Source organism: Hypomesus transpacificus, unplaced genomic scaffold, assembly GCF_021917145.1.
Source record: "Hypomesus transpacificus isolate Combined female unplaced genomic scaffold, fHypTra1 scaffold_65, whole genome shotgun sequence".
Lineage (NCBI taxonomy): Eukaryota > Metazoa > Chordata > Actinopteri > Osmeriformes > Osmeridae > Hypomesus > Hypomesus transpacificus.
This window is the reverse complement of record NW_025814037.1, coordinates 505,114-530,923: the sequence shown is the minus strand read 5'-3', so window position 1 is coordinate 530,923 and position 25,810 is coordinate 505,114. Positions and strand designations below refer to the sequence as shown.

At 42.0% G+C, this 25,810-nt stretch overlaps 1 protein-coding gene across 1 annotated transcript in view; it reads left to right on the top strand.

The window, feature by feature from the left end:
- Positions 1 to 25,810, top strand: part of LOC124466116 (glutamate receptor ionotropic, kainate 1) — a 164,242-nt gene that overhangs the window by 85,401 nt on the left and 53,031 nt on the right. Inside the window, exons 2-7 of the mRNA XM_047017796.1 lie at positions 442 to 609; positions 791 to 1,048; positions 6,369 to 6,550; positions 6,817 to 6,870; positions 7,244 to 7,417; positions 7,652 to 7,795. Coding sequence (XP_046873752.1) covers positions 442 to 609; positions 791 to 1,048; positions 6,369 to 6,550; positions 6,817 to 6,870; positions 7,244 to 7,417; positions 7,652 to 7,795 — 980 coding nt within the window. The remainder of the gene's footprint in view (positions 1 to 441; positions 610 to 790; positions 1,049 to 6,368; positions 6,551 to 6,816; positions 6,871 to 7,243; positions 7,418 to 7,651; positions 7,796 to 25,810) is intronic.

Genomic DNA, 25,810 nt, shown 5'->3' with positions numbered 1-25,810 from the left:
TAATTATATTAGGCTATAATTACGTTTGTCATGCCATGAACATGGAATGGCTACAGCAGGGCAGGCAACTGTAGATTATCAAGCCCTTTCTCCTTGTGCTTATTCAGCTCAGCTCGAGCAAATAAATGGGGTGCTAGTTTACCCATTTTGGATTGGTTTCAAATTTTACCAAAATCTGGAAAAATTATTCTATGAAAAAGCTAGAAGCATGAGCCAGGTTTGAGAATAAAAGAGGGTACAAGCACAAGGGAACATTGGCTGATAGACCAGGATTTCAACAGAAAGCCTGGTTGATGTTCCAAATCATTAGTAAATATTCTTATATTTTTTATTCAATATGAAAGTTCAGGTTGTTTTTATTTATGTCATATATACATTTTTATTTTATTTTTTTACCACAAAACGGTTATCTGTCTTTCTCTCCCTTTCTTTCTGTCACAGGGGGTATATTTGAGACCTTGGAGAATGAACCCATTAGTGTTGAAGAATTGGCCTTCAAATTTGCTGTTACCAACATTAACAGAAACCGGACCTTAATGCCAAACACCACCTTGACCTATGACATTCAGCGAATAAACCTTTTTGACAGTTTTGAGGCTTCTAGGAGAGGTAAAATTTAAATATTTTCCTATTCACTCTATCAATTTTTTTATATAAATGTACTTATAACAGTGAGAAACATTTATTCTAGGTTTTTGATGCCTCTGTGGTTTTCATACTGAAACATGTCATATGACCTTTCCTTTACGCCTGCCGCTTTTGCATATTCATCACCTTTTCTACTTTCAAGCTTGTGACCAGCTGGCACTTGGTGTTGGAGCTGTCTTTGGGCCCTCTCACAGCTCTTCAGTCAGTGCTGTCCAGTCCATCTGTAACGCTCTGGAGGTGCCTCACATCCAGACCCGCTGGAAACACCCTTCTGTGGATAACAAAGACAGCTTCTACATCAACCTATACCCTGAATATGCCTCCATCAGCAGAGCTGTGCTGGATATTGTGCAGTATTATAAGTGGAAGACAGTCACTGTTGTGTACGAAGACGCTACTGGTTAGTGAACAGACATGTAGACCTGTATATAGAATCTGAGTACTTGAGATTTCTAATGATTTGTGAGTGTTTCCAAATTGCCATTATAGATACCTTCATTGTATATGTTTGCATCAGTCAAGAATCAAACATAGATTTTCTCAGACAAGAGCGCTGGCATTTGATAATTTTTTTTTAAGCATTTAAAAAAAGCTATGGGAGTTCAACACATGTACTTCCTCATTATTCATGTGAAAGTATGTATTCATTTTCTAATGTGATTTTTGGCGTAACCTTTCTTTCATGCTTATCTCTTCAATTTGACTCAGAGAACATCCTACATTGATTGATTGATTACCTTAAAGGTCCCATGATATGAACATTTCACTTTAGGGTTTTATTTAACATTAATATGAGTTCCCCTAGCCTGCCTTTGTTCCCCCAGAGGCTAGACTTTTAGATAGGTGTAAAGCAAGCCCTGGGAATTCTTCTCCGCTTTTGAGAAAATGAAAGCTGAAACGCTTGGTTTTGAAAATGCTGGTTTTATGATTTTATTAAGCCGAAGGTTACCTCCCCTTTCTCTGCTTTGCCTGCCCAGAGAATCTGGCACGCCCATGAGAAACTGAGCTACTACGACCGTGCGAGTGCAATATAAATTTTTACTCGAGACATCATGGCTTGCAAACAAACGAAGTACACGAAAAGTTGCTCAGTGTTTGGATGTACAAATGAAAACCAAAAGTGCTTTTTAGTTCCTTCATCTGAGCCTCTGAAGACCCAGTGTTTTAATTTTATTTTACAATTACATTTCGCAGACGCTCTTATCCAGAGCGACTTACAAGTACAGGGACATTCCCCCGAGGCAAGTAGGGTGAAGTGCCTTGCCCAAGGACACAACGTCATTTGGCACAGCCGGGAACAGAACCAACAACCTTCTGATTAATAGCCCGACTCCCTAACCGCTCGGCCATCTGACCCCATTTTCTCTGGAAATGCGCCGACACAACTTCCCAAAGTTTTGTATGTCTGCGCCAAACATTTTAGCCACGACTGTATCCTCAACTTGGGCCAATACAAAACTGGCCTTGCTGACCGTCTGAAATTAAATTCTGGATCAGTACCAACTCTCCTTGGTCCAGCTACAAACCTCTGACAAATAAGTCAACTAACGCTATATCATTTTGTTACTTTACTTTATATGGTTACCTAGCTTGCTACCCTTAGAATGTGGCTGTAACATTAGCTCTGCTGCTAACAGCTTAGTTGCTGTCGCTAATGTAAAGGTAGATAGCATCAAGTATGTGTGTGAATAGACATACTCAAGTGTTGTTATTTAGATAACCATTCTGCTGTTGGTGTTATGGCGCGCGCGATATCCGCCTTTCCCGTCATTGAAATGACTGAGTGTGCACCTCTGCAAACCAGGGTGATCAGATGAGAATGGGGAAATTTGAGGCATCTTACAGCAACGGGGCTACGAGCCATTGCAATACATCCACTGTAAACATTAGCACATGTTGCCACCCCTCTCCTCATCGTAAGTGTTTAATGGAGTCAGATGGCTGAGCGGTGAGGGAGTCAGGCTAGTAATCAGAAGGTTGCCGGATCGATTCCCCGCTGTGCCAAATTATGTTGTGTCCTTGGGCAAGGCACTTCACCCTACTTGCCTCAGGCGGAATGTCCCTGTACTTCCTGTAAGTCGCTCTGGATAAGAGCGTCTGCTAAATGACTAAATGTAATCCTACAGAAACAGCACGTCTTGAGGAAAGCTCATAGTGGGACTGCTCATAGTGGCTGAAATCATGCACCAAGGCTGAATTTTGGGAAAGAGACTTCAGATACAGTATTAGGGGACCACTAAGGCCTATATAAAAGCATCCAATAACCCCAGAATCAGAAGGGATTTTTATTCGCCATGAACGTTTGCACAAACAAGGAATTTACTTTGGCAGGAAGGTGCATACATTAAACATATAGGAATATTTAAACTTAAATATGTGGACGAACTATACAAAAGGAGCAAAGTCTAGCTAATATTAAGGGGGGTCTGGCTAATACTAAGGGGAATAAAAAATACAATATAAGTAGCCATAATTTACAATCTAACCTAAAAATACAGATAGTGCAAGAGAACGATACAATAGTGCAATGTGCAGGGTGTCTTTGTGCAGATTGTGATTTGATTGTCAGTGTGAGACCTTGGCCTTGTTAATGAGGCCAACAGCGGATTGGAAGAAACTGTTCTTGTGGCATGAGGTTTTTGTCTTGTTGGACCGCAGCCTTCTGCCGGAGGGGAGTAGCTGGAACAGGGAGTGTTCAGGGTGGTAGGGGTCAGCCACTATCTTCCTCGCTCGCCTCAGGGACCTCGAGGTGTGCAGATCCTCGAGGGAAGGCAGATTACAGCCGATCACCTTCTCAGCAGTGCGGATGATACGCTGCAGTCTGCTGTTGTCCTTGGCAGTGGCAGCAGCGTACCAGATGGTGATAGAAGAAGTGAGGATGGACTCAATGATGGCTGTGTAGAAGTGCACCATCATTGTCTTTGGCAGGTTGAATTTCTTCAGCTGCTGTAGAAAGTACATCCTCTGTTGTGCTTTTATGGTGAAGGAGCTGATGTTCAGTTCCCACTTGAGGTCCTGGGAGAGGATGGTGCCCAGGAAGCGGAAGGACTCCACAGTGCTGACTGGGGAGTCACTCAGGGTGATGGGGGTGAGTGGGACTGTGTTCTTCCTGGAGCATTGCGCTCTAAGTTGTTCTGGCTACACCAGGTCACCAGGTTGTCAGCTTCCCACCTGTAGTCAGACTCGTCCCCATCAGAGATGAGCCCAATAAGGGTGGTGTCGTCCGCAAACTTCAAGAGTTTGACAGACGGATGACTCGAGGTGCAGCTGTTGGTGTACAGGGAGAAGAGCAGAGGAGAAAGGACGCAGCCCTGAGGATATCCGGTGCTGATGGACCGGGAGTGAGAGACTTGTGTTCCCAGCTTAACGCACTGCTTCCTGTCAGACAGGAAGTCTGTGATCCACCTGCAGGTGGAGTTGGGCACGTTCAGCTGGGAGAGCTTGTCCTGGAGCAGGGAGGGGATGATGGTGTTGAAGGCAGAGCTGAAGTCCACAAACAGGATCCTGGCGTAGGATGCTGGGGAGTCCAGATGCTGCAGGTTGAAGTGGAGGGCCACGTTAACGGCATCATCCATGGCTCTGTAGGCAAACTGCAGTGGGTCCAGGAAGGGGTCTGTGATGGATTTGAGGTGTGCCAGCACAAGGCGCTCAAAAGACTTCATTACCACAGAGGTCAGGGCAATGGGTCTGTAGTCATTAAGTCCTGTTGGCCTTGGCTTTTTGGGCACAGGGATGATGGTGGAGGACTTGAGACAGGCTGGCACATGGCATGTCTACAGGGAGGTGTTAAAGATGTTTGTAAACACAGGAGACAGCTGGTCAGCGCAGTGCTTGAGGGTGGCAGGAGAGACAGAGTCCAGCCCAGATGCTTTGCGGGGGTTCTGCCTCTTAAAAAGTCTGTTAACTTCACCCTCCTGAATGGAGAGAGTCGTCACTGTAGAGGGGGGGGGGAGGCCTCCTGGATGGGAAGGGGTAGTTCAGGACTGTCCAATTGTCTTTCATATTTGCAGTAGAACTTGTTCAGGTCGTTGGCCAGGCGGGAGTCATTGGTGGAGTGGGGGGCTCTTGGTTTGTAGTTGGTGATTTGCCTTGGCCCTCTCCAGACAGAAGTAGAGTCGTTAGCAGAGAACTGACGCTTCAGTTTCTCAAAGTAGTCGTTTAGCCACTCTCACCGCCTCGCTAAACCTGTTCTTCGACTCCTTGAATCTGTCTCTATCCCCACTCCTAAGAGCTTCCTCCTTCTCTGACCTCAACCTTCTCAGCTCTGCTGAGAACCAGGGCTTGTCGTTGTTGTAGCTCACCCTGGTGCGTGTTGGTATACAGCAGTCCTCACAGAAGCTAATGTATGATGTCACAGCCTAGGTGAGTTCATCCAGAGTATTGGTAGCAGTGGTGAACATATCCCAGTCAGTACAGTCCAAGCAAGCCTGCAGATCCTCCGTAGCCTCACTGGTCCACTGTTTTGATGTCCTCACAACAGGTTTACAGAGCTTTAATTTCTGCCTGTATGCAGGAATGGCAGATGGACCATGGTATGGTCAGAGTGGCCCAGTGCTGCAAGAGGGATCGCGTGGTAGGCTCTTCTGACTGTAGTGTAGCTGTGATCCAGAGTGTTCTCTTCTCTGGTTGGGCATGTGATGAATTGTCTGTATTTAGGGAGTTCGTGGCTGAGATTACCTTTGTTAAAGTCGCAGAGTACAATAACAAGGGAATCCGGGTTTGCTCGCTTCACACTCAGAATCTGGTCGGCAAGCGTGCGTTGGGCCTCTTTAACCTGTGGACCGGGCTCCATGTAAACTCCGACCAAAATGAGCGACGCAAATTCTCGTGGCGAATAAAAAGGTTTACAGATTATAAAAAATGATTTCAGATCCGGAGAACACTGTTGCAGAATCACTGTCACATCTACACACCAGCCACTGTTGATGTAGAAACAAATACCACCACCTTTGGTTTTGCCAGAGAGTGCAGTGTCCCGATCAGCTCTCACGAGTTGAAAGCCTGCCAGATGTAAGGCGGTGTCCGGGATCAAATCGCACAGCCATGTCTCCGTGAAGCACAAAACCGAAGATGAAAGAAAGTCTCTGTTTTTCACCATCAGTAGCTGAAGTTCGTCCATTTTATTGCACAGTGAACGTACGTTGGAGAGGAAAAAACTTGGAAGAACTGTTCGGATTCCACGTCTGCGTAGCCGAACTAGCGCTCCCGCTCGCTTTCCCCTTCTTCGGCGTTTCACTGCATGAGCAAAGCCTACCGCGGCATTGGCTAGAATTCCCACTAAATCTGCCGCTGGAAGCAGAAAAGTGGGAAATAAGTCCACAGGAGTTGTGGTCCTTATGTTCAGAAGTACTTCTCTTGTTAGAGAACCCCGGAAATCTTGGCAGAACACTGAATTAACAGACAAAACGAGACAAGACAGAGCGCACCTAGCATCCACGGCCACCCTCACCGACGCCATCTTCATCTCAAGCAACAACATGTCATGGGACCTTTAACATTAGATCCCCACTAAAATGTATTGAAGTATTAGCAATATGAAATCTCCTGAAAATCCTTTTGTTTATCGACTATTTGGAACTCAAAATGCCAGTATCATAACAGACACAAGATCATTGTGTCTTTTGCACTATTACTACTACTTCAACAATATTTGGCTTGTCGTTCATAGTCTTGTTAACTTTTAATTTAGATACACAAAATGTTATTTTTCTTTCTAAAAGGGTTGATTCGTTTGCAAGAGTTGATAAAGGCTCCATCCAGATACAGCATAAAAATCAAGATTCGCCAACTTCCCAGTGGAAGTAAAGATGCTCGTCCACTGTTAAAAGAGATGAAGAAGGGGAAGGAATTCTATGTCATTTTTGATTGCTCCTACCAAACATCAGCAGATGTCCTAAAGCAGGTGAGTATTGTTTATATCCCTGTAGAAAAACTTAAATTAAATTCCAGAGCTTCTTCCCACCCAGAAAGGTTGTTGCAGTCATTAATTGGAAGTTGGAAGATGCATCTGTTTGGGTAGATGTACTGATCTGATCTGCACACAATACAAGAAAAGGTTGAAAAGGTGTAATAATGGAAGTTATATAGTGAGTGAGTTTTGATACTGACCATATTTAATTGCTTTTGAAATAAGCTAATTATTCCAGTCAGTTGGGTCTCTTCCTGCAGATTTTGTCAATGGGCATGATGACTGAATACTACCACTTCTTCTTCACGACACTGGTAAGCGTCAACATTTGGCATTCAATAGGACTCTTATAGTTAGTAATTTGTTTATACAGTGATCCATAAATAAGTCACTGTGTGATTTTGTTCTGTAAGAATGGTATACAGTTTTTATTTATAGATTTATTGATAAATGGCATGATATTGTTCTTCCATGGTCATGTTAAGTCAATCTCCGGGGTCTCCAACTGTGCTCCTGGAAAACTACCTTACTATAGTTTTAGCTCCAGTTCTATTCTAGTACACATCACTCAAGGTAGTTACAACTAGGGTTGGAGCAAAAGAACTACAGGAAGGTAGCTTTCCAAGAACAGGGTTTGAAATTCTCGCTTAAGTGTTTGTTCTGAAGGTTTGGTTTGTGCCTCATAAGGACTTGTTTGCCCTGGACCTGGAGCCTTACCGTTACAGTGGTGTGAACATGACAGGGTTCCGCCTTCTCAACATAGACAATTCCCAGGTGGCCTCTGTAGTAGAGAAGTGGTCTATGGAGCGCATGCAGGCCCCACCAAAACCTGAGACTGGCATGTTGGAGGGCATGATGACAGTATGTTAGCCTTCACTGCACCATACATGTTTACAACTCAAGTTAAATTGTAAACTTGTCATCCACACAGACTCAACAACAATTTGTAGTTTTGTTGTGGGACTGAGCCATTCATCAGTCTTTTTGTAGATAACTGTATAGGGATACTGTTGCACTGACACATCTAAAGTATTGATTTGCATTTGCATAGGTAGTTTCACGTGAGTTGTTCTGATGTGTGTGTGTTCCCCCCAGACAGAGGCAGCTCTGATGTATGACGCTGTCTACATGGTTGCAGCAGCGTCCCAACGCTCTTCCCAAATCACTGTCAGCTCCCTTCAGTGCCACAGGCACAAACCATGGCGCTTTGGATTACGCTTCATGAACATGTTCAAAGATGTACGTTTTTACGTTTATGAATGTATATTCTTTCCCTGTGCCTCTTCTCCCTGTCACAGCTGACTGCCTATATTTAACAGTATTGATTAGAGCATGCAGTAACACGTTCCAGAAGATACATCTTGATGATACAGGAGTGATGCTTTTTTCTAAAGATTTGGATTCTAAATTAATGTTAAATAAATGTACTTTACAGACAGTGACTGATGTCATTCTGTCATCTGTGCTGCAAACACAGATGGTCATGTCACTGCTGTGGAAAGTCTCAGGACAAGTTCATGTTGAGGGTTCTTTATTAAACTAGTGCAGTGCCCATGAAGCCTGTGCCATTGATGGAGCTGGTGATTAAGTAGGCCTACTGTAGTTTATTTGTTGGTAATTTAATTTGACATTTTTGTCCACATGGGCTTCAAAGTTGGATTAATAAATAATTGACAGGCAACTAAACTAAAAAAACATTAATTAATAACCAAAAACTAAACAAAACCAGAGCATATCAATCCAGCAGAATAGATAAACGGTATCGGTCATTTACATATATATATATAGGAGAGATCAGTCACTGAGGCAGGGAGTTCATGATTCTTACAGCCTCCGGAAAGAAGCTGCATTTGAGCCTTGTTGTTCTTCACCAATTCTTTAATTATTATTATAAATTTTTAGGATTCCTCCCAATCCCTCCCCCTTCCTACACCTATTGTAATGGTTAGGTTACTAGAATAATGATAAATATAGCTGCAAGCAGCAATGTGGTGGCCAAGCAGGTCAGATGACCCAGAAGAAACTTTCGACATCTAGTGACTGCGGTTTACCTGGCTTTCTTTGCAGTGGCTTATAGTCTCGCTAAACAGAGAATCAGAGACATGACAAGCTTGTCAGCTTTGGCTGGATTTGAACCTCTGACGTTGCCAGGACACCAATTTATCCTAGTGAGCTATTCTCAGTGCTGGAAATCAGATTTCAGTGACTGCGTAAAAATATAAAGAATTTTTCCTGTGGCAAGCGGTTGTCAGATTTGTCCCAAGTTTAAACAGCTGTAATTCAGTCCTATTTTGATATGTCAATGTGATTGTGGTCTGAAGATAATCTGTGTAAAAGTTGGTGAATATTTGATACATTTTGAGTAGGACAAAAACGTTTTATTAATTAATGAAAATGGCGGCATCAATTTGGCTGGTATCACAAGTTAACATGTGTCAGACATGGGATCGCCCCCCTAGAGGTTAGAGGACACATATCTGTAAAGCACAATAAATCTGACTCTTCTTGAGTATAGATCCCCTGAGATTGAAACATTATCATTACCATTATGATTATACTGTTAGACAGCTACTGTGGCATACCTGGCTTCACTAAACAGATAAACAAGTATCATGACATGCATGATGACTTTGGCTGGATTCGAACCTATGACCTTACACTTCAGAGGAACCCGTCTTATCCCAGTGAGCTATTCTCAGTGCAATGAATTACTGTGTTCAGTTACTATGTAAAAAAAAGTAAGCCGTTTTTCCTGTGGGAAGCGTTGTCAGATTTGAACCAAGTATAAAAAGTTGTAATTCAGTCATATTTTGACAAATCGAGGTGATTGTAGTCTGAAAATGATTTGATTACATGTCCATGAAAATAGGAGCAACGGCAAACGAGGAGTTCAAAAAAGTATGTTTTTATGAAAATTCCAAATGGCCGACGCCCAAAATGGTGGACACGGGACAATGTGATATATTTCGACTTGGTATGCCACGTAGAATCAGAAGAGACCAATCTTGTGATTTTTGACAAATCTGTTCAGAAGTTATGATGCAAGAAATCCGATGCACTGGCTAGATGTAGATTCACTATATCTACAAAGCACAATAAATCGGATTCTTCATGAGTATAAATCCCCTGAGAATGAAACATTATCGTGGCCATTATGATTATACTGCTCGACAGCTACTGTCACATACCTGGCTTCACATATCTCAACAGATAAACCAGTATCATGACATGCCTGAGACTTTGCCTGGATTCGAACCTACGACCTTGCACTTCAACGGAGCCAGTCTATCCCAGTGAGCCATTATCAGCACTGGGAATTGCTGTGCACAGTTACTGAATACAAAAAGGAAGCCGTTTCTCCTGTGGCACACATGGTCAGATTTGGCCCGAGTTTAAACAGCTGTAATTCAGTCATATTTTTACATGGCAAGGTGATTGTGGTCTGAAGATAATCTGTGCCAAATCTGGTGAATATTGGATACATTGTGTAGGAGTAAGGAAAAAAGTTTTATTCATTCATTCAAAATGGCGGCCTCATCAATTCGTCTGGTATCACGCGTTAACATGCATCAGACGCGGGATCTCCTAAGATATCACGAGACATAGGAATTGCTTAAATACGCCAAACAAATCAACAGTTATTGGTCAAAACACAATCCTACCTATTGTAATGCCCCCTAGAGGTCAAATGACACTACCTGTCTCAAACCTCTTAATAAGAGGGCCTTGAGTCCATACACCAAGTTTGGAGTCAATGCATCAAAGCTTGGCTAAGATATTACCTCACTTCCTTTTTCCGGATCAGTTGCTCAATTTGATTGGCTGTAACTAACAAACGGTTGCAGAAATCAAAACGCCATGTGATGTCTTTTGTGAGGCTTGGTCTGAAAATGTTTGATTTGTTTTGATTGGCTGATGACTTTGATTGGCTGTTCCAGTCGAGTGTAGAAAGTCTAAAAAATATGTGATTTCTTTTGTGTGGCTTGGTCTGAAGATGATCTGTGCCAAATTTGGTGAAGATTGGACAAACCTTATAGGAGAGGTAGCGAAAAAACGTTATATTCAAAATGGCGGCCACATCAATTCAGCCACATAAATTTTATGTGGCTGTAACTAACAACGGCAACGGTTGCGAAAATTAAAGCTCCAGGGGATGATTTCTGTGAGGCTTGGTCTGAAGATCATATGTGGCAATTATGAAGAAGATTCGACAAGAATTGTAGGAGGAGTAGCGAAAAAAACGCTTTTCCTTTACATTCAAAATGGCGGAGAATCTATAGAGCTGGGTATGATGTCATAGAGTGCGTTGAACTCGTCTTGATCCAGGGAATCCAACGATACCTCATTTTGGACAATGGGGCATATGGTTCAAAAGTAACATGTGTAAACACACCTTCAACTTTGACCCATTGGTGGCGCTAGATGGCTGGAATGGGAGACATGAAACTTGGTGAAATTGATGAGGGGACTGGTCCCAAATAGTGTGCCAAAATTCACAACTTCTGACCATTTGGTTCTAGGGGCTGCCATAGACTCCCATGGCAGAAGAAGATGTATAATAATAATAATAAGATTAGAACAGGGTCCTGAGTCCCTGTACCAAGTTTGATGTCAACGCAGCAAACATGAGATATTACCTCACTTTTATGGCAGCTTCGTTCACAAGTTTTTTTGGCTGTACCTGATAAATGGTTTTGAAAATCTAAAATGACTTTGATAATTTGTGTGAGGATTGCTTTGACTATATCCAGCAAGAATACATGTAGTTAGCGACTGCGTTGTACCTGGCTTCCTTTGCAGTGGCTTACTGTCTCGATAAACAGAAAACCAGTGAGATGGCAGGCTCGTTGGCTTTGGTTGGATTTAGTTTTTCAACTGCTTATATCAACTGTCAGATTTGGCCCAAGTTTAAACAACTGTGATTCAGTACTATTTTGACATGTCAAGGTGATTGTGGTGTGAAGATGATCTGTGCCAAATTTTGTGAATATTGGATACATTTTGTTGGAGGAATAGGGAAAAAACCTTTTATAAAAACATAAAATGGCGGCCGCATCAATCAGCTGGTATCACAATGTGTCAGACACGGGATCGCCCTCTAGCGGTTAGATGACACAACCTTCTGTGGACCTCTTTGGAACAGGGTCCCGAGCACCTGTACCAAGTTTGATGTCAATTCAGCAAAAATTTCCTGAGATATGATCTCAGTTCCTGTTTTGGCGGTTTCATCGCCGACTTTGATCAGCTTTACCGGAAAAACAGTTTTGAAAATCAAAAACCATCTGAAAACGTTTGTGAGGCTTGATCTGAAGATACTTTTTTGCTTATTGCAGTGCCACCTAGAGGTGAAATGGCATGACCTATTGGACCTCTTTAGAACAGGGTCCCTAGTCTTTTTACCAAATTTGGTGTCAATGGAGTAAGGAGGTGCTGAGATATGACTTCACTTCTTTTATGGTGGCTTGGTTGACGACTTTGATTGACTGTTCCAGTCAAAAGGTTTAGAAAATCAAAAAAACGTGATGTCTTTTGTGAGGCTTGGTCTGAAGATGATCTGTGCCAAATTTGGTGAAGATTGGACAACTATATAGGAGAGGTAGCGAAAAAACGTTACATTCATTCAAAATGGCGGCCACATCAATTCGGCTGGTATCAAAAGTTAACATGTGTCAGAAACGGGATCTACTAAGATATCATAAGACAAAGGAATCACTTAAATAAGACAAACAAATCAAAAGTTATTGGTCAACACACAATCCTACCTATTGTAGTGCCCCCTAGAGGTCAAATGACACTACCTGTCTCAAACCTTTTAATAAGAGGGCCTTGAGTCCATACACCAAGTTTGGAGTCAATGCATCAAAGATTGGGTAAGATATTACCTCACTTCCCTTTTTCCGGATCAGTTGCTCAATTTGATTGGCTGTAACTAACAAACGGTTGCAAAAATCAAAACGCCATGTGATGTCTTTTGTGAGGCTTGGTCTGAAGATAAATGGTGCCAAATTTTTGCCTATTGCAGCGCCACCTAGTGGTGAAATGGCATGGCCTATTTTGGACTTCTTTAGAACAGGGTCCCTAGTCCCTATACCAAATGTGTTGTCAATGCAGTAAAGAGGTGCTGAGATATGACCTCACTTCTTTTATGGTGGCTTGGTTGACGACTTTGGCTGATGACTTTGATTGGCTGTTCCAGTCAAAAAGTGTAGAAAATCAAAAAAACATGTGATGTCTTTTGTGAGGCTTGATCTGAAGATAAATGGTGCCAAATGTTGCTGATTGCAGCGCCACCTAGAGGTGAAATGGCATGACCTATTTTGGACCTCTTTAGAACAGTGTCCCTAGTCCCTATACCAAATTTGGTGTCAATGCAGTAAAGAGGTGCTGAGATATGACCTCACTTCTTTTATGGTGGCTTGGTTGACGACTTTGTTTGGCTGTTCCAGTCAAAAGGTTTAGATAATCAAAAAAACATGTGATGTCTTTTGTGTGGCTTGGTCTGAAAATGATATGTGCCAAATTTGGTGAAGATTGGACAAACCTTATAGGAGAGGTAGCGAAAAAACGTTATATTCAAAATGGCGGCCACATCAATTCAGCCACATCAATTTGATGTGGCTGTATATAACAAACGGTTGCGAAAATCAAAGCTCCAGGGGATAATTTTTGTGAGGCTTGGTCTGAAGATCATCTGTGGCAATTTTGAAGAAGATTCGACAAGAATTGTAGGAGGAGTAGCGAAAAAAACGCTTTTCCTTTACGTTCAAAATGGCGGAGAATCTATTGAACTGGGTATGATGTCATAGAGTGCGTTGAACTCGTCTTGATCCAGGGAATCCAACGATACCTCATTTTGGACAATGGGGCATATGGTTCAAAAGTAACATGTGTAAACACACCTTCAACTTTGACCCATTGGTGGCGCTAGATGGTTGGAATGGGAGACATGAAACTTGGTGAAATTGATGAGGGGACTGGTCCCAAATAGTGTGCCAAAATTCACAACTTCTGACCAATTGGTTCTAGGGACTGCCATAGACTCCCATGGCAGAAGAAGATGTGTAATAATAATAATAATAATAAGAAGAAGAATACGTAGAAACACTTAAGGTGGCTTCGCGGCTTCGCGGCTTGGCCACCAATAATACTATCTCAAACTCATGGGTAAAAAGTAGTGGTGGGCCGTTATCGGCGTTAACGTGCTGCGTTAACGTGAGGCTCTTATAGGGCGATAAAAAAATATCACCGTTAATCTATTCTCAAAGTTGGGTTGGGAGCTGGGTCTATACTACCCAAGCTATGATGACTTTCACCTCGATATTTTAACGCCGATGTATACCTAGCCGAATTGCACTGTGGGGGGCGAGAACGAGTCTTCGAACCTGTGTGTATGCCCTGTGTATGAAATACACCACATCAAACGTGACGTGCTAACATGGATGCAGCTATGAAGCCGCCGGGTTTGCTCCAGGGAAAATTTATTTTTAAGAAGCTTCCCAATGGAAACCCCGACAAGACTTAGGTTGTTTGCACCTTGTGCTATGCGGAATTAATTTACTGTACGAGTTCTTCCAGTCTAAATACCACCTAAACGCAAAGCAGTGTGCGAAATACGGGGGGGTCCGGGGGGGCTCAACCCCCCCGATTAACCCATGAGGGGGGGGAAAGCCTCAGAAGCAAAATTTGAAGGGGGTCTCAAAATTTTTTATAAATAAATTGTCACTAATGGTCACTTAAGTGTTTTTAATGTCACCATGTCCAGTATTCAAAATAAAAACATTTATTTTTGCGAAGCCAGCCAGTCCAGTGTACGTGTAGTTAACAATGTGCGCCAAACAGAAACGTTGAGAAGTCAATGGCTAGCACGCAAAAGCAGAGTATATCATTCACACACTTTGGGTTCACATCCAAAAAGGTGGCACTCAGAGATTAAGAAGAGGCATCGAATGACAATGCTGTTGCAGCTAGCGCAGTGGGCCCACTCACTACCAGAACAGAGGATCCTCTCCCACCTAGTGATTCCCCAGAAGAACAACGTTTAGTTGAGGCCGAGATGCCAGATGGTTGGTCAACAAAGCAGGTAGGTGCATGGAAAGGCTGCAACTGTCTCCGATAGGCTACACCTGCCATTTATTCAGTTAATTGCTCTTGTAAATGTGCCAGATTGGTGCTTGATCATTTGATCATTGATCATTTGTCATGTCTGCATTATAATGCACAACTTTGCCTTCTTGTTATAAAACAACATGCATCCAAACAACTTTAGCCAAGGCAACCTCTTATGTCAGTGTTGCTTTACGAATACTAGCCTACCATATTGAATAATACTAGAATAATAGCATATCGGATTATCAAAAATTGTTAAGTTTGTATGTGTGTTTTGACATGTACATTTACATTTAGTCATTTAGCAGACGCTCTTATCCAGAGCGACTTACAGTAAGTACAAGGACATTCCCCCCAAGGCAAGTAGGGTGAAGTGCCTTTCCCAAGGACACAACGTCATTTTAGCACAGAATTTTTGGGGGAATCGATCCGGCAACCTTCTGATTACTAGCCCGACTCCCTCACCGCTCAGCCATCTGACTAACGATGAGGTGAATTATAGACTGATTGTCTTGGCTTGGTAGCGCCATGTTTATTTTACATAAAGCTCCAAAACACATTTTCGCTCTAATCAGCCCAAATTTTTTACTGTGGAACTCCCTACTAGCATCATATTAAAACGCAGAATGTACATGCATTAGCAGGGCACTGTGGTTACGTATACGGGGGCCGGTTCTGGTGGACCGGTCTGGATCAAAGTCCAGGGCCTATTTTTACTCCCAGTCCGTCCCTGCCTACTGCATATTGAGCATATTTAGATCGGTATTGCGCAACAATCGCGAGATGGGGACCCCCGAATATTGACATGTATTTCGCACACTGACTCAAAGCATCCCTTAGGTAATGCGGAAGGTGCCGGGCCAAGCACTTATGTAGCGCAGGGGAAGAGTTGTCATCAAACTACTGTTTGAGTGCAACCGAGGCAGGCCCGTCAGCACAGCTCTATCAGCCAAGATAACTAATCTCCTCGCTCACCTGGCTTGAGAAACCCGTTCTCAAAGACATACTTTTATTCATTATTTGGGTAGCACACATTCTGAATGCCTTTGGCGGAATTCAAATGAGCCAGTTGAATCTAGATTGAGCTACATGAATTCCAAGATTACAGTGAGATTAATCTCGAAAAAAAAAAATCATCTATGCCCACCACTAGTAAAGTTTTGAAATTTTGCACATTGATACAACATGCCACAACTAACACCCACACCAAGAATGGCCCAGAACAGATCACACAGGCCACGCCCATATGTCCATTTGTGAAAGTGATGGCATTTCCACCTCAATACTCCAATTATCCTGAAACTTGGTGTACATGCCAAATTTTTTATGAGGAACAAAAAAGCCTCAAGGGGCCATAAGGTCTGCCATGAATGATTTTCCTGTACAGTAAAAAATTGGGCAAAACCTTCAGAATTCTTCTTCTCTTGAACCAAAGGTCCAACTGACTTGAAATTTCATACAGATGTGTAGAATTTATATTTTTCAAAACATTACTCGGGAAAAATGAAAAACATGGCTGAAAGGGGTGTATTTATGTGAATGTCCACATTGCCTCAATATGTTTGTGTCACTAAATCAAATGTCATTTTGAATGACAAACCTAACAGGCTTTAGGATGACACCCCCCTGAAGTACAGTGCAAAATTCAAGGCCGTAGCCATGGAGGCAACATGGGGGGGGGGGGGGAATCTGCTGGGGAGTCTGAGGGTCCTCCCCTGAGAACTTTTTACATTTAGTTATGAATATGATTTTTTTATGATAATTTTGGACAGCGTGCGTGGTTGCCTGTCGTAGCGTAGCATTTATATTTTTATATCAATATATTGGGGGGGACATTTTGACCAGATTTGAATATTGGGCGGGATGTGTCCCCCCCAATTTACATTATGATTACGGCCCTGGCAACATTTCACCTTTATATGTCAAAATACGACAGAATAACAGCTGTTTGAACTTGGACCAAATCTGACAATTCCTGCCATTGGAAAAACAAATTATTTTATCAAACAGCAACTGAACGCAGCATTGTCCAGGTCTGGGAATGGCTCAATTGGATGAGATGCTGTGCTGGTAACCAAATGGTCGAAGGTTAAAAACCAGTAAGAGCCATAGTTTTATTTATTTTTTGTTTCTGACAGAAAGAAAGGTTTCTAGTCTTCTGGTCAATCCTGCGGATGTAAAACATAGCAAGCCACTAAAACAAGCCAGGTTCACCACAGTAGCTAGGTACTTGTACTCTAGATGCTAGTGAAAACTCAAATGTTTATCTCTGAGGGGATTACTACACCAAAAAAACCAGAACTATTGTCTATTATTGAACGACATCTAGTTAGCAACCCAAGGGAGCGGTCGTTTTGTTCCATTGCGCTGTTGGCGCAAGGGATTGTGGGTGCCTCAAATTCATGTTCAGATTGTGCTTTATTAATGTTGTGTTTATGTTCTAGTCAGTGTTGTAGTAATCTCAGCTAAGGTTTAACATTTGAAAACAGTGGTGGTTATTAGGGGTGGGGGAAAAAATAGATTTGCATTTGAATCGTGATTCAGTCATCTAGTAAATCATATTGATTCACATAGATTTTTTTTTTTTATAACAATGATTTTACTTCACTGCAAGAAAAAATATACATTTCAAGGTTTTGATGCAGTGGGATTTTTTTCTTCAAAACTTAACTGCCTATCACAAGACAAATAGAAACAGGTAACAGTAATCAGCAAACTAGAACTCAAATGTAAGCATATATTGAATCGATGATTATAAATCGTGAATGTAAAAATCCGTGACTAGAAGAAATTTATTTTTAATCGAATCGTGACCCCAAGAATCAATTTGGTTGGTTAGATGTACAGTTTTTCACAATAAAAGCCTGTAGTTGTACTCTCAAGTTCAAGTTCAAGTCTTTTATTTGTCAGGTGCACAGAGCAACACAAGGTTAAACTGGGCACTGAAATTCTTAAGACAAGACAACGCAAGCACTTGGCATAACATAACATATAAGTACACAGAACAAATTTACATCTATGCTGAGCTTAGATAAGTGAACTTCCTAAATATACAGATAGCAATAAATAAACGACTATACTAACCCTAACACTAAAACTTCCTAAATTACAGATAACAATAAATAGTACGCTATACTAACCCTAATACACAAAATTTGCAAATTTACAGATCAGTGACTTTGTCAATGACCAAACAGGAGCCTGGTGGCGAGGTACAGTAGTGCAATGTTACTGAAAGAGCAACCAGTAGCTGAAAGTGACAGTGTATAAGTGACTAGTGTGCAGTAAAAATGTCCATATCAGTGTCCATTGAGAAGCCTGATGACCCTTGGGTAGAAACTGTTGTCCAGTCTGCGTGTGCGCGACCGGATGCTGCGGTAACGCCTGCCAGAAGGCAACGGGGTAAAGAGACTGAAGGATGGGTGGGAACAGTCTCTTAGAATCCTGCTGGCTTTCCTAAGGCAACGTGTGTGGTAGGTGTCCTGTAGGGCTGGGAGCTTCCTGCCGATGATGAACTCAGCAGAACGGACCACACTTCGTAGGGCCTTGCGGTCCCGGTCTGTGCAGCTCCCATACCACACTGTGATACAACCAGTCAGAATGCTTTCTATAGTGCATCTGTAAAAGTTAGTAAGGATGACTGAGTCCATACCAAACTTCTTCAGTCTCCTCAGGAAGAAGAGGCGCTTACGGGCCGTTTTGACCACCTTGTCCGTGTGAACAGACCAGGTGAGGTCATTGCTGATGTTCACCCCGAGGAACTTGAAGCAGCTGACCTTCTCCACTTCCGATCCATTGATGAATAGGGGTGCATGCTCCCCCTCCTGCCGCCTCCTAAAGTCCACAATCATCTCCTTGGTCTTGCTGATGTTAAGAGAGAGGTTGTTGTCCTGACACCATGATGTCAGGGTGTCAACCTCCTCTCTGTAGGCTGACTCGTCACTGTCAGAGATGAGGCCCACGATGGTTGTGTCGTCAGCAAACTTAACGAGGAGGTTGGAGCTGTGCGTAGCCGCACAGTCGTGGGTGAACAAGGAGAACAGGAGAGGGCTGAGCACACAGCCCTGGGGGGTGCCTGTGTTGGTGATCAGTACAGATGAAGTGCGGTCACCGATTCTCACCACCTGTGGCCTCCCCGTCAGGAAGTGGAAGATCCACTTGCAGAGGGAGGTGCTTAGTCCCAGGTCCACAAGCTTGGAGACCAGTCTGGAGTCTCTCTGGTGTCCTTCAAATTAATGGATGCTGACTTCTAGTTAGCCATACAGGTAAAGTTTAGTTTGTTGGCAACAACGCTAAAATATTATTTTAATTGATATTGTGAAACTGCATTGGACAGTGTATTTCCATTTACGTCACTCAGTACACGTCGAAAAACTTTCATAACATGCAGGTGCCTGTGGTTCAGTTGTCTAGAGCGTGTAGCATCTGTAGTCCAGGGGGTAGTGGTTAAAATTGTGATGCATGCAGAGAATAATTTTTTTCGTTTCCTTTGTCGACAGTTAAGTGTAACCATCTCTTATGTCAATTTTACACTATTTTTGAATTTTGAGGAGGAATCCGCCATTGCTGGTTGCAGCGATTTTTGTTTTTGTATTTTTGTATGATTGTTTTTGGGCACTAGGGGTGCATCTCACTTAGGTAGTTCAGTAAGGCTATTTTTGGAGCAAGGGATGCAGTGGCCTTTATGTACTTTAAATTGTGATTTTAATGAACAGAATGCCACTATAGTATATAGCTCTGGGAATTTTGTTATGTTCATGACTTATCGTGTCTACTCCACAAGTCTGCTAACATTAGAAAGTTAGCATATAGCCCTCGACTGAACTACGTGTTGACCTCTAATTAACTACATGCTCACCTTTAATAAACTACATGCTCACCTCTAATAAACTAGATGCTCCAAATCTAGCACGTAGACTCAATTTAAGGCATATTTACCGACCTGTGATTTACAATAGAAGACAGTAATATTAACACTCTTGCCTTCATTCCATCAGTATTTTCCTTACAGGGCTTAAAGTATTCTGGCACCGTGAGAACTCTTTTGGGGGGGAACTTGCATGCTGTTTAATATTTTCGAGTTAATTGATTCCCCCTACCAATCATACGGGAAGAAGGCAGCTATAGCTAACGTTACAAGCATATCAGAAGCAGAGCAGGGCGGGTCCTGGCAACACATTAGGTGTATTCGACTTCATGCAGCGCCGGCAGCGCCGACAGTCGACAGTTTTTCACAGTCGCCTTGAAGCTGAGAATGAATCGGTTGCTTCAAGTCCGGGCTGCAGGCGGCTGCAGGCGACACCGGCGCTGCACAAAGTCGAACACACCTATTATGAATGAGATCCATACGCCACGTTAGCATTGTCGGTGAAAGCATGGAGCGCAATTTCATGAAGCATGGGGATGATGTCCCAGAGATAAATGGCACTGGGCGTGGATAGAAGAAGGTAGAGACGGCGAGCCTTTTGGCAGTTGGTGCAAGAAACTGAGAGAGGTTCTTGCACGTTTTTCTCGAGGAAGCTACTACTACTACTATATGCCAGCAGCGGTCAAAAAAGTGCTTGCTCATCATGTCATAGAGCAACTGCCCGTGCACTCAAACTTACCACGACGTAAGTTGCTTGCGGAGCAACTGTTAAAGCTGTTACAGTTGTCTATGACTGACCGTGTCTGCGAAATACGATTGTGCACATTTATTGCGGAACATGACTTGTAATTCACAATTTCTTAGCCACTGGTCACCCAATGTAGAAAACTAGCAGAAGTCAAAAAAGCGCTTCTCTCCAATCCCCCCCTAGTTGTATGGAATTGCAAAGACAGCAGAATGGATAGCAGAACCCCATTCCAGAAAAAATCCCTGAAAAGTGTAGGGGTTGTGAGGCAGGTTACCATACACTTTTGGGACATTAACCTTGGAAAGCTACATGCCGTGCCTGACAAAGAAAAGTGCAGTCCCGGGAGCGATGGAAGGGAGCATTAATGGTGCTGTTCTTCAGTGGCCCCAGAAGTTTGTCTCAGACAACTCATCTTTATTTCAGCAACTATCCTGAACTCCTAAACTACAGGCTCTGAATTGTAATGGGTCCTGAAGCCCACTCATTGAAGCCACCTCAAAACTATAAAGAGATGTGATCTTTTTCTACACCTTGGATGTGAAAGCGCTAAACTGGAATCTAGAGCTACCCAACAATCACAGCTCAAGCCCATATTTGAAACAATTCAAACAGATGTGGTAACTCAAAGGCTGCATCTAAAACTAGAAATTGTAGGGTGTGCTTGCTTGCGTCGGTTGCAGATGGGTCCGTTTATTATGAAACAATCTATTCTAACTACGTTGTCACCAGCAGTATTTTTCAGATGGAATCGCGAATCAAACAGTACCATCTGCTAACTGAAAATATGCCCCCAAACACGTAAATAAGCTTGATATTTATTTAGGGGGAAATGGCTAATTCAAAAGAAGTTTGTTGGCAGCGATCATTGTCAGTAAAAAAGCCAAAAGCGACCATTTGGTCTCAGTCTAGAGCCCTGCGTGGAGAAGCTGAATTGTGCTATGAGCAAGCTAGCCTAGCTGCTGTTGCTAGCCAAACTTTACTGATAGTGCCCGGAAATAAAAAACATGTTTTTTATTATAGCATTGAAGACAGCGACGCACCACACAAGCTTGAGTTTAAATACAATATTTAATGTGACATTATTTACTGTACGTGCAAGTCTTGAATTGCTTAAATGTATGAGGCTGCTAGTACACCACGGCACGATACGATAGTACATACTTTGCAACAGTCTATCCAGCCTAGCACATCTATGCACGTCGTATCCATGCGTCATTGCTAACGTGTGCTGACGTTGTGACATAGGCTAGCACTGAGTTCCCTTTGTTGACACAATGCACTTTTTGCCACAAAAACTTAAATTCAGGCCTAAACCGTGCAACGGAACGTAAATGAAAATTCAAGCAACTGAATTGCTACCAAGACGAAACTTTTGACACTGGCGTTGTCTATGTAGTCTAAATATTGATGGATCCTTAGGTGGGCAAAAATAAACAAGAATAAATATATGTGAGAGAACAAAGGTTGTGCCCTTGCCGAAGGCAAAGCACACCCCCAAAAATTATAATAACTAGAGAGGTGACAATTCCTGTGGAAATTGTAGGGTGTGCTTGCTTGCGTCGGTTGCAGATTGGTCTGTTTATTACCTGTAATTTTTTAGCATTCTCATATTGCATTCATTGATTAATAAGAACCCCTTTGAAGCTTATTCTCACAACGTTGTCAACGGCAGTATGTCAGATGGAATAACGATTCAAACAGTAACATCTGCTAACTGAAAATATGCCCCCAGAATCAGAAAGGGATTTGTTTGCCATGAAAGTTTGCACAGACAAGGAATTTGCTTTGGCAGGAAGGTGCATACAATAAACATATAGGAATCTTACATTTAAATATGTGGCCTAACTATACTAAGAGTACTTAAATTAGCAATGCTGAGTGGGATAGAATTAAAATAAAATATACAATAAAATAAGTTGCCTTAATTTACAATATAAATACAAATATTACTGGAGATACAAAAGCGTCAATAAGTTTGAGATTTATTTAGGAGGAAATCGCTCATTCAAAAAAAAAAGTTCACTGGTAGCGATCATTGTCAGTAACAACGCAAAATGCGATATAGCCCTGTGAGGAGAAGCTGCCCCGGTAAATTGTACTTCTACAGTATAATACTAAACTGTACAGCTGTGTTTATCTTGGTAGCGATTGCGTTGGTTGAATTCGATTTAACATTCTGTTGTACGGTTTAGGCTGAAATTAATTATTTTCATGACAGATTGACAAAGTTCAGGTTAGTAGTCAGATAGTTTCACCTATTGAAAGACTTTTGATTTAAGTAAGGGGAGTAGTGCCGAACATGTTCTGTCGCCGTTTGACTTCCTACGACTGTGTAGATATTTTTGTTAGCTAGACTAGCTATAATAGTGTGTATCGCGTGGCGTTGCAGTGAGCTACACTGGTTTGAAACCACAGGTAATTATAATTTCACCAACAAATCGTTTACTTGTAATCAAATGTCATAATAAATCCTACAACAAATTTTATTTTAACGATTGAAAACAGATGCATCATAGGCCGCTGTAGTATGTGTTGCCCGGGCAACAGAGGCTGATCTCATGATGCTAATGCTTCAGTGAAATAGTAGACTACTGTTTCCGAAAGTAGATGTACTTCCTCATATCAGCTTATATTATACATTACACTTCACAATTGTTATCACCCTGGCCTCTTTGCTTGTGGCGTTTCTGCAGCTGCCTTGCGGTAAAGCTATAGTTAGCCTAGCCATGTCCAAGAAGTTAATGAGCTGCTAAACTAATGTTCTGCTAGAGGTAGTCCAAGTGTCTTCATGACGTATAACGTCACGTCAGTGACTGTGGCTAACAAGTGAGCTACCGTTAGCTTCACTTTTCGCCACAAAAAGCAAATTCTTACTTAAACCATGCAACAGAACATAAATAACCTAAACTTTACAACCAAAACAAAACTTTTGACACTTACGTTGTCTATGTAGTCCAAATATTGACAGATGCTTAGGGGTGGGAAAAGAAATAATAATAATAAATATATATGAGAGAGCAAAGGTTGTGCTCTCGCCGAAGGCTTGAGCACACCCAATAAAACTAATAATAACAATAGGTTTCCTTCTTACAGAGGAATCCTAACTAGAAAGGTACATTTCCAGAAGAATATGTGTGTTTGCTGAAAGCAGTTGAAACAATTTTGTTTTGATGGCTTGAATAGTGAAGAAGGTTTTACAAACATGTTAAAAGAGGTATGTGCTTTAAAAGAAGGTGAGATTTTTTTTGTTTGTATATCTGTCATTGTTATGCATTGCGATAGTTTTTTACAGATGAAAAAGAATGCAAAAACAACTGGAAACTGGTTTTGAGCTTAAATCACAAAAAGGTTTGAGCACTTTTTCTAGCTCTCTAGTTAGATATAGTGATGAAGAGCGTTGGCCAATTGGATTGGTTCTTTGTTTCTTGTAACGTAGCAACCATTGGTCATCGTCTTTCTAACCTAGGATCTAGTTCTCTGTATCAACATGGAGGAGAAAATAATCATGTGTGCCTGCACACCCAGTCCTGTTCAGACACTGAATTTAAAGATTACATAAAATAATAATCCATGGTGGAGGGTTGCCGATGTTGTCGTTGTCCCTGGTGAGTTTATTATACTTTTTAATTCAATCTCGTCACATTACGTTATTTTGTTGTGCAACAGAAAAGGCTCACAACGCACTTGTTCCGGGAGTACAACGGCACTTAGGAATGCTTGGCTGGACCTGATGTTAGTTTCCCCCAGGATCACAATGACTCTTATTGAGTGACTTGTTGCCCTTGTAGGTTAGTTTTAACGAAGTTAAGTCTTGTACTCGCTGTGAAATATTTTACTGTTGATTGTTCTTCTACAGGAACAGTCCTGGACTTTTTGTGGTTCATGTTGTTTGAATTTGTAACTTGTATAACTGCATGCCCTTATGGGTCTTCCCTTTTGGCACTTGTTTAGTTTTTTCACAATGTATGCTTCATGTTTTGGCTGCTTGCAATGTTTAGGACTACCTCGTTGTTATGATCAGTGACTTATGCTCTTTTGTAAAGCTCTCTCTTGGAAGTCGCTTTGGATAAAAGCGTCTGCTAAATGCATAAATGTAACTGCAAAAGCTACTCCAACTCTGATTAAAATGTTGCTGCTTCTGCTGCAACAAGGCTGAACTATTGTGGGTAGTAGATAAGGTCATGTTACATCTAGCCAGCGGATCATATATGTCAAAGTGGTATTTGTACAGACTGTGTTAACACTGTAGGCGTGAATAATGCCTGTATTGTCGTCCATCTTTAGCGGAAGCGTAGCTACAGTTGAGAGAGGATTCAAAGGGAGATTTCCTGCAGTAATCTAGATACTGCTTTAAATTGAAAACGGAAACTATCTTTTGATATAAGTTCCTTAACCTCTGTTGTCAATATCGCCAATAAAAAGTAAATACTCTTCAGTTACGAAGCATTTGTTTGTAGCTAGGTAATGAACGTTAGTTATTACTGGAAGACCGTAGCTATGTGACCTGGTTTCGCCGTTATATCGGCAGCCATGATGACAGTAGGTGGACTGATACCCCTTTTCCACCAACGCATTTTGGGAGCCGGTGCCTAATCGCGAACCAGTTCTTCCTCTTTCGACAGACTGGGAACCGGAAAAGTGGTTCGTACGTGGTTCGCAACGAGCACCACTTCGGAGCTGGTCTAGTTTACGAACCAACAAAGAACCGCTTGGGGCGGGGTTACCGTGACCAACATAACGCTTTGGCCGCCATTGCAAAGTTTTTACAATTCATATTTCAGCTAAACGGTACTTGTAAATCAGAATCTGAATGAAAATGTATCGAGAAGTGGGCAGTGTAGTTGCTGAAAATGTGCTTATTTTATTGATGAAACTGCTCATTTGTAAATTTGCTCCGACTTTTATTATTCTCGATTGTAATGTAAACATTCGGGATGCGCGCGCAATGTGGCTGCAGAAAACCGGGAAAGATTAGAATTTTTAATGGCAAAAGGACCACACGGATAATACAAATAGTTAAATTTAAAAATACCAAAAAGGTCGAGGAGGACAGCCTTTAAAAGAGAAAGCGATTACCCATTGATCTGTCGCATCAGAATTTTGATTTGGGTCACGAAAGTCTTGACATTTGAGTGAGAATGTTGCCCGGTACAGACCGCATAGTCGAGTGGCAACCATGTCTTCGTCATGTCACTAAGTTCATAATTTAACAGTTCATAATTTTACAGTTTTACAGTCAATTTTACATTTTAAAAGTCGAGAAGGACTGCTTTCAAGAGATATGGGAATTCTGCTTTTAGCCAGCTGGTCACATTGTTTTTCTGATTTGTTAAAACTGGCCATGAGTGACACTGCGTCCCCGTTACACTGTTTTGACGTTAGCTACAGTCAGACTCGCTCACTGGCAGTGTGCACAATGTTGTGATTCACTCAATTTTACACCAGGAACGTCAGGGAGGACTGCCTAATGTAGATACGAGCCTGATGAAGATAGCCAGCATCTCGGATTTCTTTAACCAAGCCTGTTTAATTC